Genomic DNA, 27,180 nt, shown 5'->3' with positions numbered 1-27,180 from the left:
AAGTTATTTCTCCTTTCACTCAAAAGCTTGCTTTTGACATCAAACAATTTTCTTGAGGGTGGAAGGGGAAGAATCTAAAACATGAGTATGCATCTGTCATCTTTAAAGGAGAAATCACATACAATAAGGAATTACTTAAAATCACAAATGTGGTGGTGGTGCTACTGAATGTAAAATGAATCTAAGTGTAAAGTTCAGATTGGAATTTCCCCAGTAGTGTTTAGCAGCATTCAGACCTGAAATTATTTTAGGCATAAGCCTGTGCTCTATCACTTTCTGCCTGTATACTGAAGTACAAGCATTTCAGACCCTCACTTTAGATGTCAAATTCAAGAGGAATTCTGTATACTTCTGGGGCTAGGCTGGCTGAAGCCTATTCTTCCTGAAGTCAATGACATTTCACATTGTCTTCAGTAGAAACAGAGTTAGGTTTATGCTTCTCACTTTCAAAAATCCATAATGAGACTCTAGCTTATGAGTATCTAGCTTATGAGATTTGAAAAGATAATTTTGATTACTTTCTAATAATTAAATTACTAAATTCAGAGAACTAAATCAGTGAAACCATCTACTGTATAATTGCAGTTGTAATATATACTGTAAAATCAATCAAGATTTAATGATTAAATGGCAAGTCTGCTTAAAAGCAGCAGGAACCTCCACATTACTGTGCATTACCTCCACATCATTCGTACACACGCTGTAAATAAGAGCAGGATAATAAGACAAGAACAGACAGAGGCCGATCTCCATAACAGATTTGTGAGGCTGTGTAATAACTGGAAAGTGAGCTCTTCCTCTAGCAGTAGTGTTTTTTCAGTTCTTGGGTTTGAAACGCATTAACAATCCACGTGACTCTCATTGCATTTACACTTGTCTTTTCCTCTAATATTTCTGTTACAAAGCCACTGGTGAATGCACTAACATAATTTGCTGTAATTTTAAAAACTGTATCTGCTGAACAACCTAGTTCAAATTCTGATCTCAAATATAGATTGCCTTTTATCTTGTTTATATTCATGATGCTAAAACCAGTACCTTGATTTAGCAGGGAAGAGTGCTTGTAACTTGATGAGTGTCTTCAGATTTGAATACCTGTGGGAAAATCTGTGCTAAACAAACTGTAAAATTGGAGTTTAGGATTAACTGTAAAATCAATTAAAAGACCCAGACTCAGTAAGCAGTGAACATGAAAAAAATGTGGTAAGGAATTTAGCTCAGGGGAGTATTCATTGGTCATATCTCCCTGGAAAACAAGAGAACAAGGGCTACAGAAGACTTTTTGCTGGTATGTTTTTAGAACACTGTTGAGGCTTATCATTAGCCAAGGACAAGAGATGTGTTCCACCAAGGCAAAATAAATCAGTGCTAGAATGAAAAGGGGAGGGCATTTGTGAGAGAGGAGGGCATCAAAGTTTGGAGATGTCTTCTTCCTCCTTGTATGTGGCTGGTTTGTAGATTACTCCTCTGTTGTCTTCACCTCCCGTTTTGCAGCTAAAATAAAATGAATGTATTAAATAATTGTAATTCCAATGAAGGAAAAGCACCATTGGTTACTTAAAATGGTCCATGATGCATGCATGAGATTATTTTTCTCTGTACCAGAGCAAATGTCACAGTAGCTTATTGATACAAATATTTCAGGAGAACGCATTCTGTGTGGCAGAGTCAATGCTGATCACAAAGGGATCAGGCTGTAGGAAAGTTTGTAATCTTAGTCTTTTTTCCAAAATTTGGCTTTGGTGGCAACCTGTCTGGCTAAATGATCTCTTGTCAGTACAGATTTCTTCCCCTTAAATGATGTGACCTTTGGGAGAGGTTTTTTCTAAAACTCCATTCCCCTCATTTCACTTACTGTTCTAGGAAAAAATGAAAGGATTCGAAAAGCAATTAGGAGCAGCAATGCTAGCAAAAAGAACAAGAAAAAGAACAAATGGCAGTTGAGAAACAGAAAAACTGCATAAGTCTGTTATTGACCCAGCCAACTTGTCCTGCTTAGTCTGGAAAGGGAGTGTCTTCCTAACTGCTTGTGGGAGCAGTTAGTACCTAGAGTGGAAAGTGGTTTTGTGTTCTCCCCGGTACTCACACACAATTCCCTATTTCCTGTCCTTGTATCTTTTAAGGGTTTACATGAGCACTGTTCCAGTAATTATTATTTTGTGGAACAACAACCTTATATGGTTGCTTTTCACAAAAAACAACCATTCCTACAATGGCAGAATGGTGGCCACTGTGGCACAAAGGTCGCAGCAAGTAGAGACCTTTTAGCCTTATAAACTTATTTTGCTGGCAATAAAATAGAATTACTTTGGAGTATGTTATACAGAAGAAATAATGTCTACAGTGATAAATCAAAGCTTGTAGGAAGAGATCATATCTTACAAAAGATCAAACATTACCACTATTAAAAATGTGCAAGATTTCGGACACACAAGCACTTCTTTGTGTCAGAAGAAAAATTTGGTTTGACTTCTTTTCCTGTGATGTGACAGATGGACTTCTTACCTTTTCCTCTTCAGTAGCCAGAAGGCTACCGCAAGAATGATGAGAACTCCTAGAATGCAGCCTATCACAAGAGAAACAACAAAACCTAGGAAAAGAGGAAAAGCATACGAAACAGTTAATTTCATTTACTTGAGAGGAGAAGGTAGTCTCTAATCTGTCATAACATTTGCATTCTGCATCTGCAACTTTCCTACAGCCTGCTCATACCACTTTGCAATTATGGAATGGATAACTTTGCATAGATGTATACTGGAAGGTCCTAATCCCACAACTGGATCCACAGTTCACAATGCTGTGAATTTAGACATCTGCTGAAGTTGCAAAGCTGACATGCAGGCACAGGTATAGCAGGTCAGAAACTCTTTGGATTTCAATGCTATAATGGATAACAGAGCATAAGCAAAACTGAAGAACTAAACCCAGGCAACTAAGGATGTTAAATTTGATGCCTTTTGTTTTTTCAAGGCAGAACACCACCATTGAATGTGGACAGCTGAAGAGTGATATGCTTTGCTGTTGAGAACATTGCTTAAAGGCATCTCAGAAGGTAAGAATGAATTCAGGATATTAGTATGAAGAACTGAGTGATCTCATGTTTGCATGAGATCATTATAATTGCATGAATCATTAGAATTCTCTTTGATAATGACCTTCATATATATTTTTGGCAATGAAAGTATTTTTATCTATTTTGGCCTTCCCAAAGATCCTGAAGGTGAGCACTCTTTTCTTAACTGCATTTTCATAATTCATTTACACATTGTTTTCTATATTTTATCAAATGACTGTTTCTCTCTAAGCAACATCAGTGCCCTTTCAGAGTGAAGCTGACAGGTTTCATGTATTCCATCTAAATATTTTCTTTTATTAAATCAGCTGTTGAGAAAACAGAAATGTAAAACCTGGAGTTTAACCTTATCCCATGTAACCCATTAGATGCTTTATTAATTTTAAGTCCAACTGTATAGAAGAAGCTTGTAATCCATGGAGTTGAAGAAAAACTGTATTTTAAGAAAGGGGAGTTTTTTTATAGTAAAGGTGCATCAAATGGACAACAAAATGTAATACCAAATAGATAATTGTAGTAAAAGAGCTTGTAGTTTGAAAAGGAAGGATAGGGGGCATTGCTGCTTGATGAGAAGACCTTCTTGCAAAATTTAGTTAGATAATATTTCAGCATGGTGCTACAATCAAAGCTAAACACCAGTTCCCATTTAACTTGTGGGCAGTGGAAGGTTAGAACATCATAATAAATTTCAGCTGCATGTATGTGACTGATTTTATTGGAACAGATTGCCGACAGGCAAAATACATTATAAACATGTTTGAATTTTGCTGAATAATCCTTTAAGATTAGAGACATTTTAAAATGTAGTACTTGTTAATAGTGAGCATGAATTTAGATTTTAATTATTGGCATCAAAATGTGGATGACCAAACGCTTCAGTCATTTGCATTTTTGATACAACACACAGCTCAATGGCCCTATCTTGTGGCACCTGTGCTCAAGTGAAGATTGCAGCCCTCAGTCTTGACACTGAAAAAGGCAGAAAAGTTGCTCTGAAAACCTGCTTTAGTAGGGGTCTAGGGTGTGCACAACAGGATTTCTTTCACAAATTTCTGTGGTTTCCTGGCCCAAGCCATGATTCTGTGTGTGGCCTATTCTCTTCTTAATAACTGTGCTCTGTTACTACCTGTGGTACAGCTGGCTGCATCAGGCTGGGCATTTGCAGCCAGCAAACAGGTGCACTTTAATTGTGCTTTGACTGCTTTGACAGGAACCCCACCCCCCCACCCCCCCACCCCACCTTGAGGTGAGGGGCTGCACCTGTGAGGGAGCCTTTGTGACTGTAGTAGGTGGAATGTGAGATTACAGGGGTGATAATACCTTTTTTGAAATGGGTAGAACATTTTTCTATGGTTCACTGATGGAGTCAATGAGCTTTTGTAATTAAATGTACTTAGACTGAATGGGGTTTCTATTAAAGTAGCACTGAGCAATGCCTTTTGTAGCCATAGAGACCAGTTTTTGGGTGAGAACAGCAGGATGGGCAATAACCCATACAGTTCAACTCTGGTGAGTCATGCCAACTTTAAAGATACATTGAAAATGCTTTTATAGCTGGTGTCACATCTGTATGGGAGCCAAATAGAGTGGCTTAGCAGAGGGAGAACCAAATGTTATTCTTGGGTTTGGCACTGGTTCACAGCAACAATTTTGAGAAAGTCACATCTGGGTCAAATTTTCCCCCATAGATGGAAATAATAATGTTTACGCTATTTCTGTGAAGTGTTTAGAGATTCCTGGATGAAAAGCATAGTATCTGATTTTCAGTTACTGGGATCATGGATTGTAACTCTCTACCTTTTAAGTATTGAGTGTGATTTACAGAGTCAGGTGCTGAAAGGTCAGCTTAAGAAACAGACAGAAAACTGCATTTCTCATTTCTGACTGACCAGTCTGACTCAGAAAATCACTGGCTCATAGATGCGGTTAGCAATCAGCAACATACCCTTGCCAAGTCCACCAGGTATTGAATCTTGACGAATTGAGAGGGTAGAAAAAGTAAAAGTTGTATCTCTAGGATTCCACGGTGAACCGGTCTTAAACATAAGGTAGCTGCTCACTCCAGAACTTCTGTTACCTCAGTAAGTGTTTCTGCAGTGGCATTGCTGTAGTAGATTGTTCGTGCATGGATTTAAGAAAGACCCTGCAAAGGAAGCCTAACAGTCTCAGAAACTTGGCAGCTGTATTGCAAATCTTGATTCTGCTGTTTAAAATCATTGTACATAATCTGACTTGAGCAGAGATTTGAAGGGGATTACTAAAATAGCCATTCTGGCCCCAGTTAGTTCTCTAGCTGGCAGCAGGTGTTTAAGATTGGAGGTTTGGGAAGAAAGCTTTAACCCTCTTCCTGGTCATATAAGAATGCCATGGGGAGAGGGATATTTCTAGTTGGCCAATCCATAAAAGCAGAAAAAGGACTGACGTAATCTAGTTCTTTCCCTTTTTCACTATTTAGCCATCTTTTAGTTTGCTCAAAATATTGTTTGTGCAACTAATACCAGTTTGTATATTAATCATGGGGCTACTAAGGATTGTTGATGATTTGGTAAACTTGTAATTTTCTTATATATTTTGGTTAAAATCTAGCAACAAGGGAACTACTAATGTAATTCTCATTTTAAAATGAGGTTAGATTGAGGCATTGTTCTATAACCATTATACTCTGCAAGTGGCAGCATAGGGACTTGATAAGAGGCATGAAGATAGAATAGAATATTATGACTATGGCTTTATATAGTATACAGTGAGAAATCAAGGAACAGAACCAGCAAAATCCCAAGTGTGACTTGCGTACGCCCTGTATGTGAGTTGTATATAGTCCCATAAATAATTTTTGTCTAATGCAGTCATATTACAGTCAAGAAACAAGGTTTCCGCTTGTTACCAACATAATAGAAACAAACTCTGAAGCAGTAAGATTAAGGTTATTGTTCACTGTAGAGAACTGCACGTGAGCAGAGATTGCAGAGCCTTCCATCATGCATAGCAGAAAGGTATTCATGATCTTTCAGAAAGCGATAAAACTTATTTTTTGTTAACATGTGAGCTGATGCAGACAGACACAAAATTTTAGTAGCCAATGGTACTCAGTATTTTGTTTTAGTTAGACCTTGAAACTGGGCTCCAAACTATAAACCAATTAAAATGAGAAAAGAGACGATTGATCAGAGTAACTTCTCTGAGCAGTAACTCAAGAGCAGAAATGGTAGCTTTAAACAGAAGAAAGTTATAACTAAACTAAACTAGTTTAGACTTAAATATTTAGCTATCTGCTGCTAGTAATGGGAAAGATTATAAGATACCTTTGGCAGCAAATAAGCAAGGAGACAAATGGAGAAATGACAATGAAAGCAGAAAAATGGTTCAGCTGCTTGACTGGAAAGAAAAGGTGCGAATGCTTACAGTGCTTTGCACTGTAGTCTCAACAGGCTTGGGGACCTTTTTTTGAGGTATCTGGAAGGAATGCATTCCTAACTTCCAGAATGAGGATGGGAGATGAAAACTACTCAGCTATTTTTGGAGCAAGTCACTTTTCTAGGCCTTTATTTACAAACTGGAAGCTGTGTACAGACAGGAGGGTCCTTGAGAACCTGAGCACCTTTCAAGATGCTCGGTAAAAAGTACTAAGTCATATAGTGATGACTTTACTCATCAGGTGTAACATCTTCAGCTCCTTAATCATATGTTAAACAAAAGGGTGTGTTATGCTGTTCCTCTGCACCTCAAAATTGGGAAGTATCCCATCTCTTCTTAAATCACTGCCCCTGCTTCTGTGCTGCAAGTTAAAATAGTTGTTTTTCTAGTCAGTAGCTTTCTGCTGAGTGTACAGAAATGAGAACCTGAGGTAGTTTGGATCCCTGAACTACACTGAAAGCTGTGTATTGCCTTTAGTACTGTAGCCTGCCCTTCTTTATACACCTGGTCCATAAGGCTTCTCCTGAGGATCCACTATGTTAACTGCAGATAGAATGGTTAATAAAATAAAAGGAGACGCAGCAGTTAAGGAGATGTAGCCTTTGTTGGTGGAGCTCTGGAGATTATGAAATGTAGAGATTTAATGCAGAGCTGGAGAATGGGAAGTGATGACTTGTGGTTCAAGCCATATAGTCAGTCAGCTTGAAACTGTTAAATAATTTTTACTCCAGTAAAAATACAGATAAATTAAGATCTAAATCATTAGAACTCAATGAAAGAGTGTGCTTAAATAGCAAGGACAGTAGCATCAACATACTTATTTAAATAATTACTAAGTTATGTGCAATAATTCCAGAGAAGGCACTCAGAAGAAAGTTTGTGGTAGAATTATGTTCCTCTTATGGGAAGCTTTAGAAAGATTTTAAAATGTTTCCATGAGAACTGAAATGGTCCCCAGCTACAGAATGACTTCTGAAATTGTCTTTGGGTTTTATCTCAAAGATACAGATTTGCTTCAAATAAGGGCCAAATGCTGCTGATGCTCCACACTGCTCTGGTTGGGAGTTTTGATGCAGCTAATCTGACAAAGAGACCAGCCAACTTTTGGTAAGAAATCTAAATAATCTCTGATTTCAGAGAGATGTTTTGTCTGGGATTTCTTTTGGCTGATCTCTGATTTTCACTTTTCTCCTTTATAGCTTTATATTAGAAAAGATATATTATGAAAGGGACTGTCTGCCGAGGGGAATGGCAAGAACAGCTACTGCAGTATGCCTGCAGGGAGAACTGTTCCCTGCAGTGGCTATTGTGTGAAATTTCCCAATATAGACAACTCCTGTGTTATCCGTTCTTTCATCTAAACAGTGAAGAAACTAGCAGGCAAAGTTGAAATGATGTGCTAATACTTTTTATTAATTTGAAAGTTTACTGCTTGGCCAGTCTTTTTTTGTGAAGTCTGCTTTTTCTTTTAAGCATCTTTTACTCTCAATTTCAAATAGTATAGTGGCTTGCCTAGATTCATCTGCCTTCAGTGTATGTGCCAGCTTTACAACTGCTTAAGAGTATTTGTTTGCAAGACAACACAGAAATTGGAATAATACATTTTGCACAAACAATATACTCAAATGCCTTACTGTAGGGCACAGCTAAGCTTCTCACCACAGATGCAGGTTTTTGTAGAAACACCCCCCCGCCCCCAAACCTATGCATTGTCATTGTGTAACACTGCATAATTAAGCTTTTAAATCGGTTCTTCCTCGTAAAATGGCAAATTTTTTTCATTTTCCAATATGAATTATTTTTATTTGTCAAGTTTGAATTCTTCAAGGACCTCTTCTGATTCTATGTAATTTCCCAAAACCAGTCTCCCTGAAAGGCAAAGTTGTGATTCTCTTTAAATGTGTGGTCTGCAGAAAAACAATCCTGATATTGCTGAGAACCAGCAAATGTCACTCATGAGACAAGGCTCAAGCACTTATGCTGACTGAAACAGCTCAGCTGTAGAGAGGTGTTTAGTGTTTGGAGTGAATATTTCTGCTAAGCATGAAAGGCCTAGCATGCCTTCCTTCTTTTATCTCCTTGCCTTTGATCAGAAGGGTTGCGGGGCTTGCCGGATACCCACTGTGGAAAAAAAACCTTCTTATATAGTCTCTGAATACCTTATTCTCGTACAGTTGCCCATGCAACTATGCAGTAAGAGAAGAAAAGGGAACAAAGTGAACTGCGGGGAAAATGAGATTGCTGTATTTTTGTAGTGGTACTGTGCAACAGGACTGCCACTTCAGTATTTCATGTTTACACAAATCACTGTTCACTGTTTCTTTGCATAGAAGCATTCATACAACTTACCTTCACGGAAGGAGATAAAAACCAATCTTTCGTGAAATTCCTGAACGTTTCGGAAGTTATTGACCATTTCCAGGGGTTCTGGGTCATCACTCTCTGTGCAGTACATGGCTGTTTCCAGTGTCAGTAACTATAAAGGGAAGCACCCTGTTCAGTTCCCAGAAGACAGAAAAAGCAATGCCAGTGTATGATCACTTGAGAGTGTGTGTTTGAAATCAAAGGGGTAGTCAAAGGGAAGAGGATGCATTAAGTATTACTTAAGTCTTGCATGGCCTGTGAGCCTGAATACAGAATAATGTGTAAACAGTGTGACATCTCCAAACCCACACCTGTATTTTGTTTACATCCTGATAAAATTAATCCTGCTTAGTAATTATCTGCCAGAAAAAATGGGTGGGAGGAAACATGGTGGCCTTTTGCAGCATGTTCTCCCTAGCACAGTCTAACTCCTAAGCAGTACTAAAAGCTACTTTATGAAAGAACTCTCTATTTTGGTAGAGACATGATCTGGCAGAATGGACAAAGTAAAGAATGGACTTTCATAACAAGGAGCATGCAGTAATTTGATCAGAGATTTTGATAATAACATTTTTCCCCTGTGTTTATAATTAGGTGAATCAGAAGATAGTGATTGGGAGTCGATGTAAGTGGCCACCTAAGAACAAAAAAAGTTAATTAAGTGAGCACAAAAAATGTAAGTTGGAGAAAAGCCAGGGGATTCAAGATTGACAAATAACACATCACATGCTTGTTAGAAACTTAATATCTACCCAACCTCATACCTAAGTCAGTCAGGATCAAAGTAGCACTAAAATACTTAGTGAACAGGGTTCAGACATGAAGCCTGAACAAAAATGATCTGGAAGTGACTTATGGAAAGACTCAAAGCAAGGGAGTAAGTACATAGTGAAAACAGAAATTAATCTCACTTGACTGTGATTTTTTTAAGCTGATACTATACCAATTGCTATGCAGTTGTCTATCCTTTATTTATTCTGGTCAACTGAGAACGCCCTTGCCTGTTCAGCATGCTGTGCAAACGAAGAGAAACTGTTTCCTCTGAGAACATTGCAGACCTAACTACAAACAGAATAGGATATTGATTTATGTCAGTTCTATGCTGTTCTTCCCACTTAAAGGATTTTAGCAATGGTCATCTTTCAGTTCTGCAGGAATGTAAGAGAAATCCAGGACATGAGAATATGCATTTACTGTTCTTCATCAGACACCAATCAGGAAAACACATGCTATATGTAAACTTGCCTGCTCTTGTGAAATTTTAACGGGGTGTCGGAAAACTGTCCAGAGAACGCTAGGGTAGCAAGGAGGAGTTGTCAGGGATCCTTCATAGCGATAATACTCATCCAGCCTGTCAGGAAGCAGTTCTCGAATATTGAAACCAGGGACTTGGACCACCTGATCTAAAATAGGATATTTGTGTTAAATGCTGCGTCATTACTACACAGGTAGTATACCAGTGAAGTGAATTTGCTTTTCAGTAAGTAGGATGCTTTCAGTCATATCACTAGGAAAAGAAAAATACATTTTAACAGAGATGATCCCAGTTTAATAAGGAACACAGCTTTTTAGGTTTCCTATGTACAAATCTTGTCTTAGATACCAAATCAGAATTCTGTAAGATAAACTGTGGCCATACTAACCAAAAAACACAATGTGGAAGAAATAAGGCCCAGTCAGAAACACGTGGTGCATGCTAGCTATACACTCTTCACAGAAATGCACTGCATTTGTAAGTCTTTCACAGTTTGTAACAGGTTTGCCTGGGATTTCTGGACTGTTTCTTCAGCTGGTTCAATCCCTCTCAGGGTGACATCTGATACCCTTAGCCATTCTCAATCCAATGCAGGCTTATAGCCACTCACCCTTGTATTTCACATTCCGGAAGTGCCTGAAGATCTTTTCATAGGATGGGTTGAAGGGTCCAATCTGTAATGAGCAGACTATTAACAGCTGTGCAAATCACCACAGTCTGAATATGAGTCTTAGCTTCTGCACACAGCAGACAGCAGTATTTGATGGCCTCTGTCATAAGGCAAGTGTCTCCACTGCCCAGATATTCATACACTAGAATGGCATAAGTACTCTTTTTACTCAAAACATTAACAATATCCTCAGAACCCCAATAATGCTCTTACTCACTCCAGAGCTATTAGAGCTGCTTTGTCATAATGCTATCTTAACAACTGCAGTGTAGACCTCTTGTGTGCACTTGAAAGACCATATTGCCCTTGCCTGTTCAGCATGCTGTGCAAATGAAGAGAAACTGTTTCCTCTGAGAACATTGCAGGCATAAGTTCTCAACTGACAGGCTTCTCAGATCATCTACTGGTTTCTAGTCAAAGCCACATTTTTCCACCCACAAACATTTTTTAGTTTATTGCTCCTCACAGTCCAGGAAGATAAAGAATGACACTATTGGGTACCGCAGGGCCGCTGGCAAGGGCTGTAACCTAACTATCTGGCAAGGGCCATAACTCAGCTGTCAAACAAGATCATGTTTTTCAACTGCTACCAGCAGCTTTTCAGTCTAATAATCAATGCCTTTTTTATGAATTCTTTAGAGTTGGTGCTTAGCAACTCCTCTGACAACCAGACATAGTAAACTGGTGTCCTTAGATCAACTGTAATAGCTACCAGCTGTCTGAAAGTTTTTCAAAGACCTAGTCTCCATTGTTCCTTTATTTGATTTTTAAACACCATTGCTTAGAAATAACCAGAATCTCAGTATTATTCCCTAGCATAATATACAATATTCTGACACTTTTCACAGCTGCAACTTCCAAATGAACTGAAATTTAGCACAAAATTATTGTCAAAGTCTTAGAGCTGCTGGGAAGTGAGCTTGGATAATATTAATGAGAATTAGAGCTTTGTCTGCTAACTAGAACATTTTAACTTTTTTGATGGAAATGTGAAAACCTGGGTGTTTTCAGGTTTTTTTATGCTGCAGAAAATCCTCACATTTAAAAATCATCTTTATAGTTATCTTATTGAGGAGTTTTAATCCTCAAGAAAAAGGAGAATTATATATGTACAAGCTTCTAAAAATTTTTCTTTCAGATCATTATTATCTTTAATTGCTTGTATGTGGGTCTTTAGAGGGAAAAACTGGAAAGCTGTCCTTCTGTCATCTTAGTAAGGGCACTGAATTTACTTGTTTACTGTAATCTGTAATTCAAAGAGTCTGGGAAGTTTGCGACCTGAAGACTGTGGTCAAATCCTAATTACATATAGTGGCCAAAGCCAGAGTTGTGTCTGCCTGTGCCTCTCTGCTGTGTTAAAACTGCTTCATGCTACAATAGGCAGATTTTAGTAAGTGAGCTTGAAATTCACTGTTGTCTGTTTTTTGATAAACTCTACCAATCCTTAGTTTGTAAATGAATGCAAAAATGGATTTAACATAGCTGAAGTTAATTTACTGAAAAACATGAGGAAAATACTCAGAATTCCTCTTTTCTTAAAATTTGTTCTGTTTATGTATGTGCTGCTGGAATCTAGCCTGTTTTTGTGAAAGAGAAAAGGAAGAACCTTTATTTAGCCACAGTATCATTAAATAATCTAGGTAATTTTGTACATTAAAGGTCTCTGATGACTTAATGATTGAAGCATATTCTAAACCAAAAAAAAAAAGGTCCTGCATCCTACCTCAAGAAGAATAGCCAAAACCGCCAGTCCATCCGCTTTGTCCATTGCTGCTGTTATATCTGGATATTTCTCAGAGTTATAATGTACAATATGCAGCTACAAAGAAGGAGATACTATGTTATGGTAACATCTAGGGCATGCTCACGTTTCTGTTTCACAGCTAAAAAGGACCAGTGCAGCCACCTCAAGCTAAGACAATACAATGGGATCCTTCAGTGATTTCTGGGTGTAGTGGTAAGATCTTTTTAGAGAAAAGCAAAAGGTCTTGGAACTCCCACTCCCAGCCCCGCTGTAGTGAGTTACTGCCCCCCCCACCTCCCCTAATGCAGATGGGGGAGAGGATCAGTCAGCTTCAAGGTATCTTGACTGTAGTACTAGTAAATTTTTCTGAAAAAGTAACACCTTAGCACTCTTGGGGCTCTCCAATGTTTAGAATGCAAAACCAGGTGTTAAATGTAACTAGAGAAGAAACAAATTCCTAAAGTGCTGTTATGCAACCAAATTATTCTGACTGATTTCTCTTTTAATTGTTTTGGGGTAAATATTCGATTGGTACTGCTTTTCAAAATCTATTCCCAAATCCATAATTTAGGATTAGAAAAGATAACAAATAGTTCTTCACTGGATAGAAGAAGGTGAGTAAAGGTAGACAGAGAAGCAACGTCATGCAGCTGAAAGATATACCTGGTTTACAGAGAAGAACCAAGGTGTCAAATACCTAGCAATTTGCTTGAAATTACTCAAGTGACCTAGTGCCAGCCCTGAGTTTAGAACCTAAATCTAACTCTGTGACTTGTGGTATATTCATGAAAGTACATCGGAGTCCATCTTTTTTGCGGTGCACGATGCATTTTTTTAGTATATACCCAGATCATAAATACGTGGATTAGAACCTTGCAGCCTTTTACAGTCATATACCCAAGATAAAGATCCCACTTTGAAACAATGGGACCTCCCCAGCCTCCTTTGTTTCTTTCCCTGATCTGAGCTTGTCTTACCTCTGCTGCAAAATGCTTCCCACTGACTGTGTGCTCTGAGCCTTCTGACTTGTTTCTGTTTCCCCAGTGTAGGTGAAGTTGAGATGCAGTGTATTCAAACGGGAGGTTTCTGATGTACATAGTAGGTGACAGATACATTTTCACTGTAAGCGGACCAAAACCAGATGGGAGCAAATGATACCACAGCTTTCAAGCACAGGGCAAATAAAAATACTGTGTCTAAGTATATTAAATATGGAGCATGAACAAAGCAGATTCTTAACTCAAATCCATCTCAGTCTGTGGTAGGAGATAAACACTTTAGTTGTCTTTAAGCCTTTCTAGGCAATTCAGGAGAATTTAGAATATACCCGTTTTCTTAAACTAAAGGAATTAAATGTGAGAATTGTTGCTAATGGAAATCTTTGTTCTCCCTGAAGAATGCAAAATTATCTCTGTCTTATTGAAGAGACAGTTATTGACGTGTCGAAGCAAAACTTAGGCTCATGTGCCTTCTTTCAATCCCCTTATAATGGTTGAAAATGGCTTAATAAATTAATATTTCATGTGGTATTTTTAAACTCTTGTTATATTTAACTCCTCTGCCTCTTAATCTTCTTTTAGGAGCGTATGGCAACACCAAATAAACTTCCCCCTCTCCCTGCTCCCCCCGAAACCCAAAGCGTTGATGTCAAGCAGCAAGATAATCACAGGCCTTAAGAACTAGCATTTCCTCTCTTGACGTGCTGGAGGGAGACCTTTGTATGCATTACCCTCGTTTCTGCTCACTGATGCTCTCCAGTATGGAAGACAGGCTGGTTATTTTTTTTGTGTAGAAATTACAGTTGTAATTCTCAACTCAGCAGAAACTGAGTTGTTCACTTGAGAAGTTTGGTACTTCATAAAGCAATGGTTTATGTAAAGAACAGATTTATTTCTTTGCTATTTATCTTTATTGTTTTCCACTGTGAATACAGTTTGTTTCTGGAGTGTTCCAGACATGTTTTGCAGGGGAAAAAGGCTCAAAACCTTAATGATGGAACAGCCGCCAACCTGTGTATTTTTATGCTAGTGCTAAAAAGCTTTTTTTGAGCTCTACTGTTTTCAGTCTAGCTGAAGTAGGTAATTGTATCTGGATTAGCTGGCCGGTTGAAGCACATTAATTATATGTAGGAATGACTGATACCACAATACTAAGCATCCTACTGATTTCCTCTCTAGCCATAAGAGAAGATAGCAGCAGATGGTGTAATGATTACTCTAACATAGGGTAATTTGTCATTACTCAGAGCAATTAAGGTTTGTATCTGAGTAAGGTTGTTAAAGTGGTTTGCATGTCCCCTGCTTTCTAGGAGGGCACTGACCTTAGAAGTGAATTCCCTTTTTTACTGAGGGGGGGATATATTTTTGTCTTGGCTTTCATTAGGAAGTAGTTGAACTTCTTGTTTTAGGGGCAAGATCTGACAATGTTAGTGATGTAGGCTCTACAAGGAATTTGCTTTTACCTGTGTGACTGTTATGTGAGGGACAGGCTCTCAGTGTTGTTCTTTTGTCTACACCTGCTCTCTGGCACAGTTAAAGTCCACAATGACAATGTTTCCTTCTCTGCCTATTGCCTGTCACTTACATCAGCCTAATACATTCAACTGTGACAGTACAATCTTTCACTCAGGACCAAGAAAGGCTCTTAGGAAAAGAAGGTTCACAAGGAAAGGGTGTTCCAGCCATTCCTAGTCTAAAGCAGCCTGGTTTTGATGCAGAAATTGATGAAGAGGAAAACCAGGAACCATGCCCTAAGAGGTTGGTTGGCCCTTACTGAAGAATGGGCTTATGATGTTCTACAGAGCAGGTTTACCCCACTGAAAGAGTGAGGGATAAAAAAAGAGATGTTTGCCTGTCGGGCATCTTTTAACCAAGCATGCCAGAGAAGAGCAGAGGCAGAGACCATTTTATAACACAGGTTCTTTTGATGCTTATGCAATAGAGGAGGATACAAAGAAGGAGGGCCTTATAACTGTTCTTATTTCTGTCTTCAAATGTTTCAAGAAGGAACAAAAATGGTGGGACTAGCTTACTGGTATTGTATATTGTGTCAATATAGTAGACCTTTATGAGACTGCATCTTCTCTGCTTTTACCTACCGTACTGACACTTTGATTTAGTACTACAGTTGAGGGCATGTTTGTATGCTATTTCTAATTATTTTTCTGTCTTTTAATCTTTCTGACTTGTTTTACATTAAAGAGGTTTGTATCACAAGTCAAAGGAACAGAATGGTGCTCCTAGCTTCCCCCCCCAATTCAGCTGAGCTGCTTTGATTAGACTGGAATGTCAGAGACCCATTGCACCCATATTTTATCAGTTTATCTCTTTTTAACGGAATCACAAAGTCTGTTTCTGTTTCGGAGCACTCCAACCAAATTAATAAGAAAAGCTCAGGAATTAATTCTGACATGCCTAGAGTTTATTTAAAAACTACAGTCAATTCGGCCTACTGTGAATCCATTTTTACTTAGTACGTTCCAAAGTTTCCCTAGCCTGTTCTCTAGATGTAGGTATGCTGATGTGAAGGCTTCATCATCACAGCTTAATGTCATCCGATAATCAAAGTAGTTCACCCATGAAATAAAAAAATCACAAGCTCCAGCAACTCTTTCCTCCACAATCCCTTGCTGTCATTGAGACTTCCTTACCTGAATGACCATTATTGGTCAATGTAAACTGGTCAGTGGAGGGCACATTATAGCCTATGAATTCTAAAGGCAAGAGATTAGAATCATACTGGAGAATATCTTTGTGGAAATCTATTGGCGATTGGAATACTCCTCCACAAAATGGGTATTTCTTTGGCCAGGCCTTCTCTCCATCAGGACCTGTGTAAATTAACAAAGAGACATATTTGTCAAGCCTTAACTATGCAATTAATATAAAAATTCCCCTGTTTCAGCCTTTACCCAAAATTGGGAAAAGGAGCCTTTTCTGAATTTTTAAGACTTTTTTTGTTTTTTAACTTAATTCCATCTTTCCAGTGTGCCATTAGATAGAAAAGGGCCAAATGCCAACAAAAATCTCACATAGAGACACTTTAGCCCCTCGATTTTTTGACAATCTCAACTGCTGTTGCTGTTAAACTCTTGGGGAACTGCAGGCCTGGTAGCTCACCAGGTTGGGTCTGCAGGCAGCAGCACCGCAGCCAGCCACAGTGCCTCTGACCCTCTCGTGATGGTATTGTCTCTCTTCAGAGCCCACAAGTGTGACAAGTAGAGTTTGGATCTGTGATAATATTTGGATTATTTACTGACATTAATTACTTTTCCCTATGGAAGTAACAGGCATATGCACAGTAATGCAGCTATTCCAGCCTTCTGAAGAGAATTGCTGAAAGAAGTGACTTCATGTTGACAGAGGAAAGTTTCCATACTTTTCAGTACACAGAAAGCCAGACCCTTATAAACTTTTCCTTATCGTACAAGCTGTCTGGCTCTATCTAGCAATATTGCATAGCCCACAGTGAAAAGCTAACTTACAAGAATGGAAGGTGTTATGATAATTTGACCTGCAATAACTTGCTCAAACTGGTGAAATTTTTCTTCATCCCAGTCTTTTGCCCTAGGTAGGCTCTACAAAGAATAGATAATATCAAGAGATTTTTAATTGTGCCTTTGATTTAATTACACATTAATAGCTAGCAGCTGTTCACAAGCTGTAAGCTGAGACCATTTGGATTTAAATACCAAAAGAGGTACTTGCAACTTGTGTTTCTCCTTGACTCTGAAGATTCATCGTGATTCTTTCTAATGCAGGAAGGTCTTTTGGGATCACCCAGCCTGATCTGTATAACACAGGCCATTGGACCTCCCTGGATTAATTTCTATTTCAATGAGTCCATATCCTTCAGAAGGGAAAAAACATCCACTCTTCCTTGAAGCATTGCATGTAAAAGATACTTCATTAGTGCCCAATGGATAATTACTCTCCTTGGCAGCTTGCTTTTCGCTGTGAGTTTGTCTAGCTTTGACTTCTTTTAGACAGTGATTGCTTTTAATCCTTTGCTTAGAATGTGAAGAGCCTCCTGTTAGCATACTTTTGTTCCTCATTGAAGTACTTATAACATAGAGGAAGTAGTTTCTCACTTCTCTTAAACTATATAGATTGAGTTCCTTGAGCCTTTGTTAGAAGGTTTCTTTTCCAAACCTATAATATTCCTTGTGGCTTCTTTGAAGTCTCTCTGGTATGTTAACATCTTCCATGAATTGTGAATGCCAGAATCTAATGTTAGATCGGGTCATCAGTGGCAAAGCAAGTTCAGATCTTTTCTGAAGGAAAATTAATAGTCAGGAGGATATTATTAGAGGCTCATTTTTTCATGTGAAAGACAGTTTCCAAGGATATGGATAGTGGAGGTGAATCTGACTTAAACATAGTGCATGTGACAGAATTGGCAATTTCAATTCTGGTGCTCAAAGACAGACTTACTTCCCTGTTAAAGCTCTTTAAGATTATTCAAGATATAGGTTAGCACATGACATTGTTTGCAGTGTGGATACTCAGACTCAAGTCAGTGTTTTTCAGTTTAAATAGGCCTGATGTTGCTGTAAATTACATCTTTGACTCCAGTTCGCTGCCAATCAAATTAATTTCTTTCCTCTTAGATCTTCATGGTACTATCTTAAAGTTATTGAAGTTCTTTTAAAAAGCTAATAAATGTTATGCTGACATTATAGAATACTGTATACTATCTTCTACGTATTTTTTGGCAAATAACAGATCCATCCAGAAGAGCATAAATTCCATACCATGGGATATACATACTCAAGAATATTTCCCAGGAAAATATATATCAGGATATACCAGGAAATGATAGTTTCTTGAGGTTGAAACTTGATGTCCAAGACAATGACACTGAAATTTAACACTTTCCAGGGAGCTAAGACTACACCAGTGTCAGAAAAATTGGTGAGAAGCCTTTATTGTAAAAACACTTCAGTAATTTTAAAAGGTTTGGGGTTTCTGTGATAAGATAGTGAGTTTGCAAGAAGACTTTAATATATTACATATCATAGGTTTGGAGACTTGATAATTAAATAGGTACTTTTTAATTGATGCATAAAATAGAAGTTTAGTCCCAGCCAGTGGAAACCATGTCATGAAGTACCACTCACTTTTTCAGTACTATGTTTGGATGAATTGAATGCCCTTAAGAGCTGGCAACAGAGTATGGGAACTTCTACACCAACATCAGCAGTTCGGATGGGAAACTTTTGTCTTTTCTATAAAATGCTGTAGTTATTCCAGCCTTTATGTACCTTGATCTTTACTAACAGTTATCCTTTCCTTGACATAAATCTGCAACTCCACTCACAGGCCTCTAAGCTACAGCAGTTTTTGCTTGTTTCTCACTCCTGCTCAATTAAAAAAAAACAAACAAACCAAACAAACCCCCTTTTTTTGGTACAAAACCAGTTTTTCTAGAAATTCTGCCACGTAGTCTTCCTAATTTCAGTGCCTCAAAACTCCTGTCTCAAAGAGCTGGGTGCACTACGTCTTGGGTTTGCATATGTGAAATTGAGATTTCCATGGTAGATAAACCACACAGCTGGAAGGCATTTCTCAGCTAGCTCTGTTGAAAATGAATGATTGATTGTGAACCAGATTTTCCTTTTTCTGTGCCAGCACATTCAGATAAATTCAGTGGAAATCACTTTGTGTTTACAAAAGACTCTGTCTGATCACTACTGAATGAAGAATAGCATGTGGGTGTATTAAGACTGGCCTGTACTACAAATCCCAAAAGGTGTTAACATAAGAAGTATTGCAAAAATATCTTAGTAGTTAATATCTTCCTTTTGTGACAACATTTGTGACAAAGGGAAAGACCCAGGTATTTCAGATGATGTTTGCTGCTATGAGGATCCTGTCAGGACTGTGTCAGTAGAGCAGTAATTGTGCCGTGGGCTTGTCCTACCCACCAAACACTACTATTCAGCTGTTGGAGTGAGCAAATTGAGGTACAGAGCTGTTGGTATGGGTGGAAGTAGGACCCCTCCTGCTACCATTGCTCCCAATGCAGCCATGAACACTCCCTGCTGTAGGGAGTGCAAACTCTGGTTGCTCAAATCCAGCTTGCGGGCTGCTTTCTTTTACATGAGTTTCCAGGACCATGTTCCCCTACCATGCTGTAAATAACCCCGAGCCTGGCTGTGTCCTCATGGCTATTTTATAAAAGATGTCTGTAAATAAAGTAGTAATAATTCTTTGGATAATCTTGCTGCCCAGCTGCCCAGCGAGCTAAGCAAAATACCCTCAGCATCATGACTGCATGCATCCATCATTACATCTCCTTTGACAGCTTTTAGCTTTCCATGCCTAAGCCTTCAGACAGCCCCGCAGCCCTAGCGCTGCTGGGTGATGCAGGACAGATGTTCCTTTAGGAACAACAGTGGTGTCTCCTCCCAGGATGTGTACATTGGCTGACTTAAAAAAAGAAGAAAAGAGGCATGTGAGACACCAGTGTTACTAACAGACCTTTGCTCTGATGACCAATTAATATTCATGTTGCTCAAGCTTCTCACAAGGTATCCCAAGTTCTCTTGATCTGAAGTAAAATAATGTAGTAAAATGCATTGGGTCAGTAACACAGGGAATGTCTGTGGTATTTTTGCAGCCAGGCAGAGCACTCTGCCCTGTTTTCAGCCAGCTGGAAGCTGTATAGCTGCTGTTAGCCCAGGGCTGAGTTAGTGGTGAAGGCTGAGAGTCCAGGCTCCCTGCCACAGTAACATGACTGCATGGTTTCCATTTTGCTCAGAGCACAGGCAGAGCTCAGTCACACCATTCTGTGTACACATATCCAATATGTGTATATCTTCCACATACGTGTCCAGAGGGAAGCTTGTGAGATAGAGGAACTGCTAAGGGCTGTAGCTGTCCCTGCTACTCCATTCAAGTGCTGTATGAGAAATCTGGGGCGTGTTCTAGTGTGTTCACTGAAGATGGCATTTCCTAAGGGGAAGCAGAGCGGTCTTAGCACAGGTTCTCAGCACCTCACTGAATTGATGTAGAGTATTTGGCAACAGTAAAACTGAGGAGTTTGCAAGTTCAATTAGCCTGATGTCTGTTAACAACAGTTCTTGTATCTACGTTGTAGTGTGAAGTTACAGGCTAAAGCACATTAATACACACCTCACATGCTAAAGCATGTTAATAATTCCATTGGCACTATTAAACTTGGCTGTAAAGCTAGTTTTCTCCATTGTAGCTGCTTGTCCACTCTCAAGGAGTGATTGTTGTTCTTTGATTTCATTCCAGCCCTCTTACATTACAGAAGCAGAAAGCCAGAATCCAAAGAATTGAAGCCCAGCTCTCCAATTCTACCAGTTCTTTTCTGGGGCAGAGGACTTCAGGCCTGCACCTTCCAGCCACACAGCAACATTGCCGAAAGCTGCATGCACGTGCTGTCCTGAGCTATGGGTCATCGGAACAATTCTTTCAGTTCTTTAACTGAAAACACTTTTTCCTTATACATTTCATCTACTTTGTCCATTTTACAGAAGGTGAAGCAGCCCATCAGAGGACACAAAGCAAGCCTGTGTCAGAGGGGACTGAGGGCTCATGCCCCAGCTCCCTGGCCTGTGCTGTTTCTTCCAGGCACTTTTTCTTGGTCTATATGCAAGAGTAGTGAAATCAGCAAGAACAAATAGCATCACTGCAGTTTGGCTAAGGAAGAGGCAAATAGAGGAGAGGTTTAGTCTTTATATTTATTGTATCTAATGCAGTAGTTTCCATTGTAGTCAAGCCAAATGCTCATTTCTTTGGAAAGCTTGCACTGAAAAGATAAGGCCTGCTTACATACAGTGTCATCTTGCTTTGCCACCATGCCCAGAGCTGCTAGTGCTATATCAACATTGTTTTACATATTGTCATACTGAACAAATAGAACTCTCATTGACAATCAGCACCCATATTTCTCCTCCATCCCTAATCTTGTACCTTGGCCCTCATCTTGACATCAGGCTGCACTGTGATTATAATGGCTTGACTTCCTTCCTGTTGACTTAATTTTAGTGGGAGGCATTGCAAAGTGTTGCAGGGATAAAGGTAAATGGTGGAAGGTGTAGGCTGCCATAGGGAACCAGGATCAGCAGGAGAGTACAGAGAGGCTCTTTTCTGGCTGACTGCAGTCTCTCTAATTACTGTTTTTCTCTGTGCAGACCAATGTTCTACCTCTGCTTTTTTCCAGGTATATGAAAAGAACTATTCTGTATAAGTTCAGTTGCCACTTTAATTTTTTGAAGTTGCTTTTATATGTTTTTCTAGATATATTTGAAAATCAGTAGTTGAAGGAAAAAAATAAGAATCTGTTTTGTGAACTGTCCCTCTATCTTCCAGTACATGTTAGAAATCAGGCTGCAGTATGGAAATGCTTAACAGGAATTGATGAAGTTGGGCACTGAGAATAACATAGTCTGAAATAAAAACTGGTACCCAAATTCCCAGAAAGGGAGAAGTAACTAATTTAGACAAGCATTACCCTGGGAAGGAGGGCAAAACTTCTACTTTGATGATAGTAAAAGAAGTCTTGCTTTCCTTACTACCCAGCAGGGTTAGGTTCATCTGATGGCTGCTGTCAAGGTGGAAAAGCCAGGCTTTTGTTATTCAAACTGTGTCAAACCTTTTTTTCGTAGTGAGAATGTGAAGTATATATACTCATACTGGCAGTTAGATTAATATCTATAGACATGCAGCTGACAGTTTTCCTTTTGCTTATGTGAAGTGAGTCAGGTAAGCTGGAGCACAGCCAAAGGGAGTAGTTATTAGCGGCAAGCTCAATCTCAGAGTTTCTTTGTGTTGTCTTGGAGCAGCACCAAAGGCTTAAGAACAAACATTTTTTGCTGAGATTCTCAGTATTGCTTACTTCTCTGTGAGCATGTGGCATATAAAACACTACTCTGAATGAAGAAGTAACTGGCCAGAGGATTTGATCAGTTAAAAGAAAATCTCTAGATAATTCTTCTTCCTGAGCAGCCATCAGATCTTTCTGGGTTAGTAGCTGACTTAAAGGACTAGTGTACAAAATAACATTACTTTCCTGAATATTTATTCTACCTTGTCAGTGCTGGGATTTTCAGGGAGCTGAGTCTCCAGTAACGTGATACAGGTGACTAGCTGAACTCTGACTCTACTTAAAAATTAAGACCCATGTGGGTAGGGAGAGGTATGCTCTTTGCAGAAGTCAGCTGAAATGTGCTGCTGGTCTGTGACTGGTGGGGAAACAGAGGGCTTTGGGGAACCTCTGCAGCCGTAGGGCCAATCTTAGTCTGTTGAAGTTCCTGTCATTCTGCAAGGCAATTTAGAACCCAATAGCTGACTCTCAATTACCCAGACACAAAACCTGATGGATGAATAACAGATTTCAAGACGATGGGCCAGATCCAAACCTGGGTAAAGATAGTGAACCCAGTAGGTTCTCACGAGAATATATTTGGCATGTTGTCCTTAAAATACAGAACAAAGCCACAACTTAGTACGTATAAATGAATCGGTACTTACCAATATAAGACCATTTTGACCCTGTTTAAAGACAAAGGAAATACTACCGTGAATATTTGAAATTGTAAAGAAACAAATTGCCACTTAAACCCATGTACTGAATTTTGCAATACTCTTATCTGTCTTACTAGCCCCAAATGTTGAGCAAGATACAGATGCTTTCAAAGATTATGAACCCTTCTCACCGAAATTATAACTATAATTATCCCTGTGATCCTGCCCATAGGGCTTGATTTTCTTGTGGTCACTTAAATCCTGGAGCGAAACTTTTGTCAGTTGTCCTTTTTTTTTTTTTTTGTGGAATAGCCACAGACTCTGTATATAGGTACATCCCTGATTTTTTTCTGGTTAGGAAACTAAGGAATATAAATGGGGTGTAGCTATAATGAACCCCCTCATGCCTAATTGAGGAGTTTGAAAAACATCACTGGATTGCCAGTTGCTACATTGAGAAATGATGGACAGTCATTTCTGTACAGCGGCTCTGGGATTTGCCAACTGAAACAGATAGGACTTTGAAAAAAGGGAGTGTGATACATGAACCCATCTAACTCAGAGAATCCTGGGGGGTTGAGTGAGTGTTAAAATGATCAATATTCATCCATTGCTTAAGGAACTGAACCTGGGACAGTGTGTCTGCATGTCTTTGGAAATGTCTTGACTTATTAAATGCTCTTTTAAATTTTTTTTTTTTTTGTCCTGAAACCTACTTAGAGTCATTCAGCTTGCTGTGTAATTACAGGTGCTTGTCCTGACAGACCTGAACAGTTTTGGTTATCAGGCTAATGCAGATCTTTACTCTCCGCAAATTTAATTTTATTTCTGCTTAGAAAACAGTCCTGAATTACAAGTCTTGCAAACACTCAGTGTGTCTGTGTGCGTGTGCATGCATGCAGGCAAATACTTATCCTTACGTGCACATGTCTGCTCAGTACATGATTCTTGGCTGCATTTCTTGTACTCTGAAGCATGGTCACAGATACAGCTCTTCTCCAAAGAATGTCTTGTGAAATGTTTGGGGTTGATTTCTAGGGATGTGCAAAACAGCTGCACTTAGCTCTTTTGCATTGATATGTGCTGGGAACACTAAGCGCTCTGCTTCCAGTTCATTAGGACCAGTGTGCCTTGTTCTTTTACACTGGAATTTTCAAAATGAGGTCTGTGTAATCATGCTGGCTGAAGTCCCAAGGTTCCTCGTGTAGAAGAATTCATGCACTGTCTTCAATTTCAAGATGAGAAACCTCATTCTCCTCTCCCCTTCTCTCTACAAGGGATTATCTCTTACTGAGTTTTTTTGGGGGTGCTTGTGTCCTCTGTTCAGCACGTTCTGTAGGTAAAACTTGTATGAAGATAGCAACTGACTGTCAACGGGTTTTAGAAATTGCCACATCTTCATCTGAGCAGGGTTTGAAGAATATTGGCTTAACTACCATACCTACTCTCTGCTTGTGCTCTTACTGTCCATTAAAATGTGTAAGAAGTGTCAAAACTATGATTTTTATAATCTAGAACCTTAAAAGAGTCAATTTCAAAGATTTTAAATGTTTTGGGCGTTTATGCCAATTGAAACAAAAATAAATGAAAGCTTAAAGTCTTTTGCCAAGTGAAATTTTCCTTAGCCTGTGAGTATTTTGATGATCTGCAATTCACTACCATTACACTTCACTGATGAGCACAATAATAGCAACTAGGGTAGGTAGGGCTGAGGCACGTTTAACGCTTATTTCATCTAACTTAGATCAGGAGATGAATAGATGACCAGATGGCAGAATCTTCTTGATTTTGTCTGAATGAACATGCAGAGTGGCAAAAGTGCTTTGCTGCCATCCTCAGACTGTGAGCAAGGTTGCTGTTACCCTTACTCTGCTTGATAATGAAGTGAGGATGAGGCAGACTGTCACACAGTCTCCCAAAATTGGAGGAGAGTCAGTAGAGTGTCTGATTCACATCTAGAAGGGAACTACCAACACCTCCATACCTATGAGCACTCTCCTGCCTCTTTGTTCATGTTGGGGTGAGCGCTGATGACTAACACAGTTACATGCCCATGCATGGCAGAGGAGGTTCCTAGAGCCAGTGTACATGTGTTTCACTCATCCAGGGAATTAATACATTTCCAGTGTCACTTGGGAGCTGGGAAAGTGGGAATGGTTTTAGTTGTGATAATCTATGTTAGTTGTGTCTCTGACTTGGGAAGATGTCAGAGACAGGCAGGTGCTGTAGCTCTTGCCATTTCTTGGTGCAGGGTGTCTAATTCTAAGATAGGAATTCTCCAGCATTCCCTTCAGGATGTATCATAAGACATATCTTTTCGACACATCCTTTCACTTCCAAACCTTCTGTCTTGTCAGAGAAAGCACCTCAGAAGCACCAAGCTTTATTCTGTTATTCTGGAAAGGACCAAGCTCCAGGAACCTCTGTCGTTCCGGTGGGAGATTCTGCTAGAGAATACAGCCATTTTTCAGAGGATATATGCCCAAAATAAGAAGGTAACCTTAAAAGTTTGAATTCTACCCCTTATGTAGCTCACATGACAAACCTGGTAAAATGCTTGTCTTGGCAGAGCTCTGTATGAAGCTGACTGCTCTGGATTACGCTTGAGCCTTCAGGATTTTCATGCCATGAATATGCATGCTGAGTAAATCCTCTCACACAACCCTTTGCAATGATTCTCCCTCATATCCTATATCCCTCATATCCTCATAACCCTCATATCCTCAACACTAGGTAGATTATAATTAGCTTGAATGGATGAAAATTGATTATAATCAGCTTGAATAGATGAACATTAATGCCTAAAAAGAGAGTGAGGAGCGCTGACCGCCTGAAACTGGTCCTGTTTAAATATAAGAGAATGAGGTCTAGTATATAGGGTGCTTCACAGGGATTGCATTCTTTTCCTCTGGTTTAAAAATAAACAGGGCAGAGGGAAAGGTGGGAAAGGTGTGATGCTTCCACTAACTCTGAGAAGGGCCAGTCTCTGCTTCATTCTATGAGAAACAAAAAGATCACAAAGCAAGGCATACTGAGCATGCAAGAAGTCTGTAACGCAAACTAAATCAGAGGACAAATTTCTTTTCCCTGTATATATCAGAATACCTATTCTGAGAAATCTAAATAAAGATACTAACACCAAACAACTGCAGACTGCAACAATATACAACTTTGAGCATGGTATTGAAATAGTAATACTTAAAAGATGCTAGTTTTCTGCATACATTAGCTGCCCTAAGTTACAAGTGACAATAAAATAGAAAGCTGAAAGACTTTACCATTCAACGGCGCTTGCATTGAGAGTTGTATCTTTAGGAAGAAAATAAGCACAGCAGCGACTGTGACTATACTGAAGCTCTTGGCTGACATCTCAAGGAAAGACTTATAATATTCCGACAGTTCACGGGTTTCTCTGCACTCTGAAGAAACTCCCTTGTAGATATGTGGCAAATAGCAGAATGCACATACAGAGCTTCTGCTAATCAGTTATTGCCCTTCTCTCCCCTTGTCTCTCTCCTTGCTTTTAGGACTGCTTTTTATAAAGCTCCTGAGACTCAACCCAAAACAAATGATGTAATCAGACCTGCCTCTAGGTCACAGCACCCTAAGAAAACTGATCATATCCTTCATTACCTCAGTTTTAGTGAGCTCCTCACAGGGAAGACTCCAGCACTTAGGGAATTTAAATGTGGAACTTCAGAAATTATTTAGCAGAGACACAAATGCTTAAAAATACTGTACTCTTATAGGCCATACCACAGTAGAGTTTTTCTAGCCTATTTCAGAGTGTCTCCTTCAACTCCCATTTTTGGATCAGTGTGATTTAGCATAATGGGCCACTGTGAGGACTGGAGGGAGGGGAAGAGAAGTGAGGCTGTGTGCAGGACTCTTAATAACTCAGCAGGGCCATGGACACTTGCCACGAAAACTGTCCAGCTTGTCAGGAAGAGATTTTTTTTTTAAGCTGAAAGCTCTTGGAACCAGGAGAACACATGAAACAGGGAGGAGTGAAAATTCATGAAGAAACAGCCTCAGAGTCCAATGTTATGTTCAGGACATGTATGGAGAGGGGTAAAGAGGAGCACAGGGTATAAATTAATGTCCTCTCCTGAAGGTGACTGAGGAATAACCTCTTAAACTGAGTGCACCATGGATAGCTGAGGA

General features: G+C 39.2%; 2 protein-coding genes across 2 annotated transcripts in view; one reads left to right on the top strand and one right to left on the bottom strand.

Moving 5' to 3' along the window:
• Positions 1-1,409: 1,409 nt before the first annotated feature.
• CA12 (carbonic anhydrase 12) lies at positions 1,410-26,385 on the bottom strand. Its single transcript, XM_075506622.1, has 10 exons — positions 26,295-26,385; positions 23,023-23,043; positions 16,170-16,349; positions 13,498-13,640; positions 12,500-12,595; positions 10,717-10,780; positions 10,097-10,254; positions 8,837-8,963; positions 2,506-2,590; positions 1,410-1,494 (listed from the first exon to the last, which is right to left on the bottom strand). The coding sequence occupies exons 1-10, from the start codon at positions 26,383-26,385 to the stop codon at positions 1,410-1,412; spliced, it is 1,050 nt and encodes a 349-aa protein (XP_075362737.1).
• Positions 2,998-27,180, top strand: part of USP3 (ubiquitin specific peptidase 3) — a 97,926-nt gene continuing 73,743 nt past the window's right edge. The window contains exon 1 of the mRNA XM_075505780.1: positions 2,998-3,052. The gene's annotated coding sequence lies outside the window, so the exon portion shown is untranslated. The remainder of the gene's footprint in view (positions 3,053-27,180) is intronic.

Source organism: Mycteria americana, chromosome 6 (genome assembly GCF_035582795.1).
Source record: "Mycteria americana isolate JAX WOST 10 ecotype Jacksonville Zoo and Gardens chromosome 6, USCA_MyAme_1.0, whole genome shotgun sequence".
Classification (NCBI taxonomy): Eukaryota; Metazoa; Chordata; class Aves; order Ciconiiformes; family Ciconiidae; genus Mycteria; species Mycteria americana.
The sequence above is the reverse complement of the archived record's forward strand: the minus strand, read 5'-3'. Positions and strand labels throughout refer to the sequence as shown.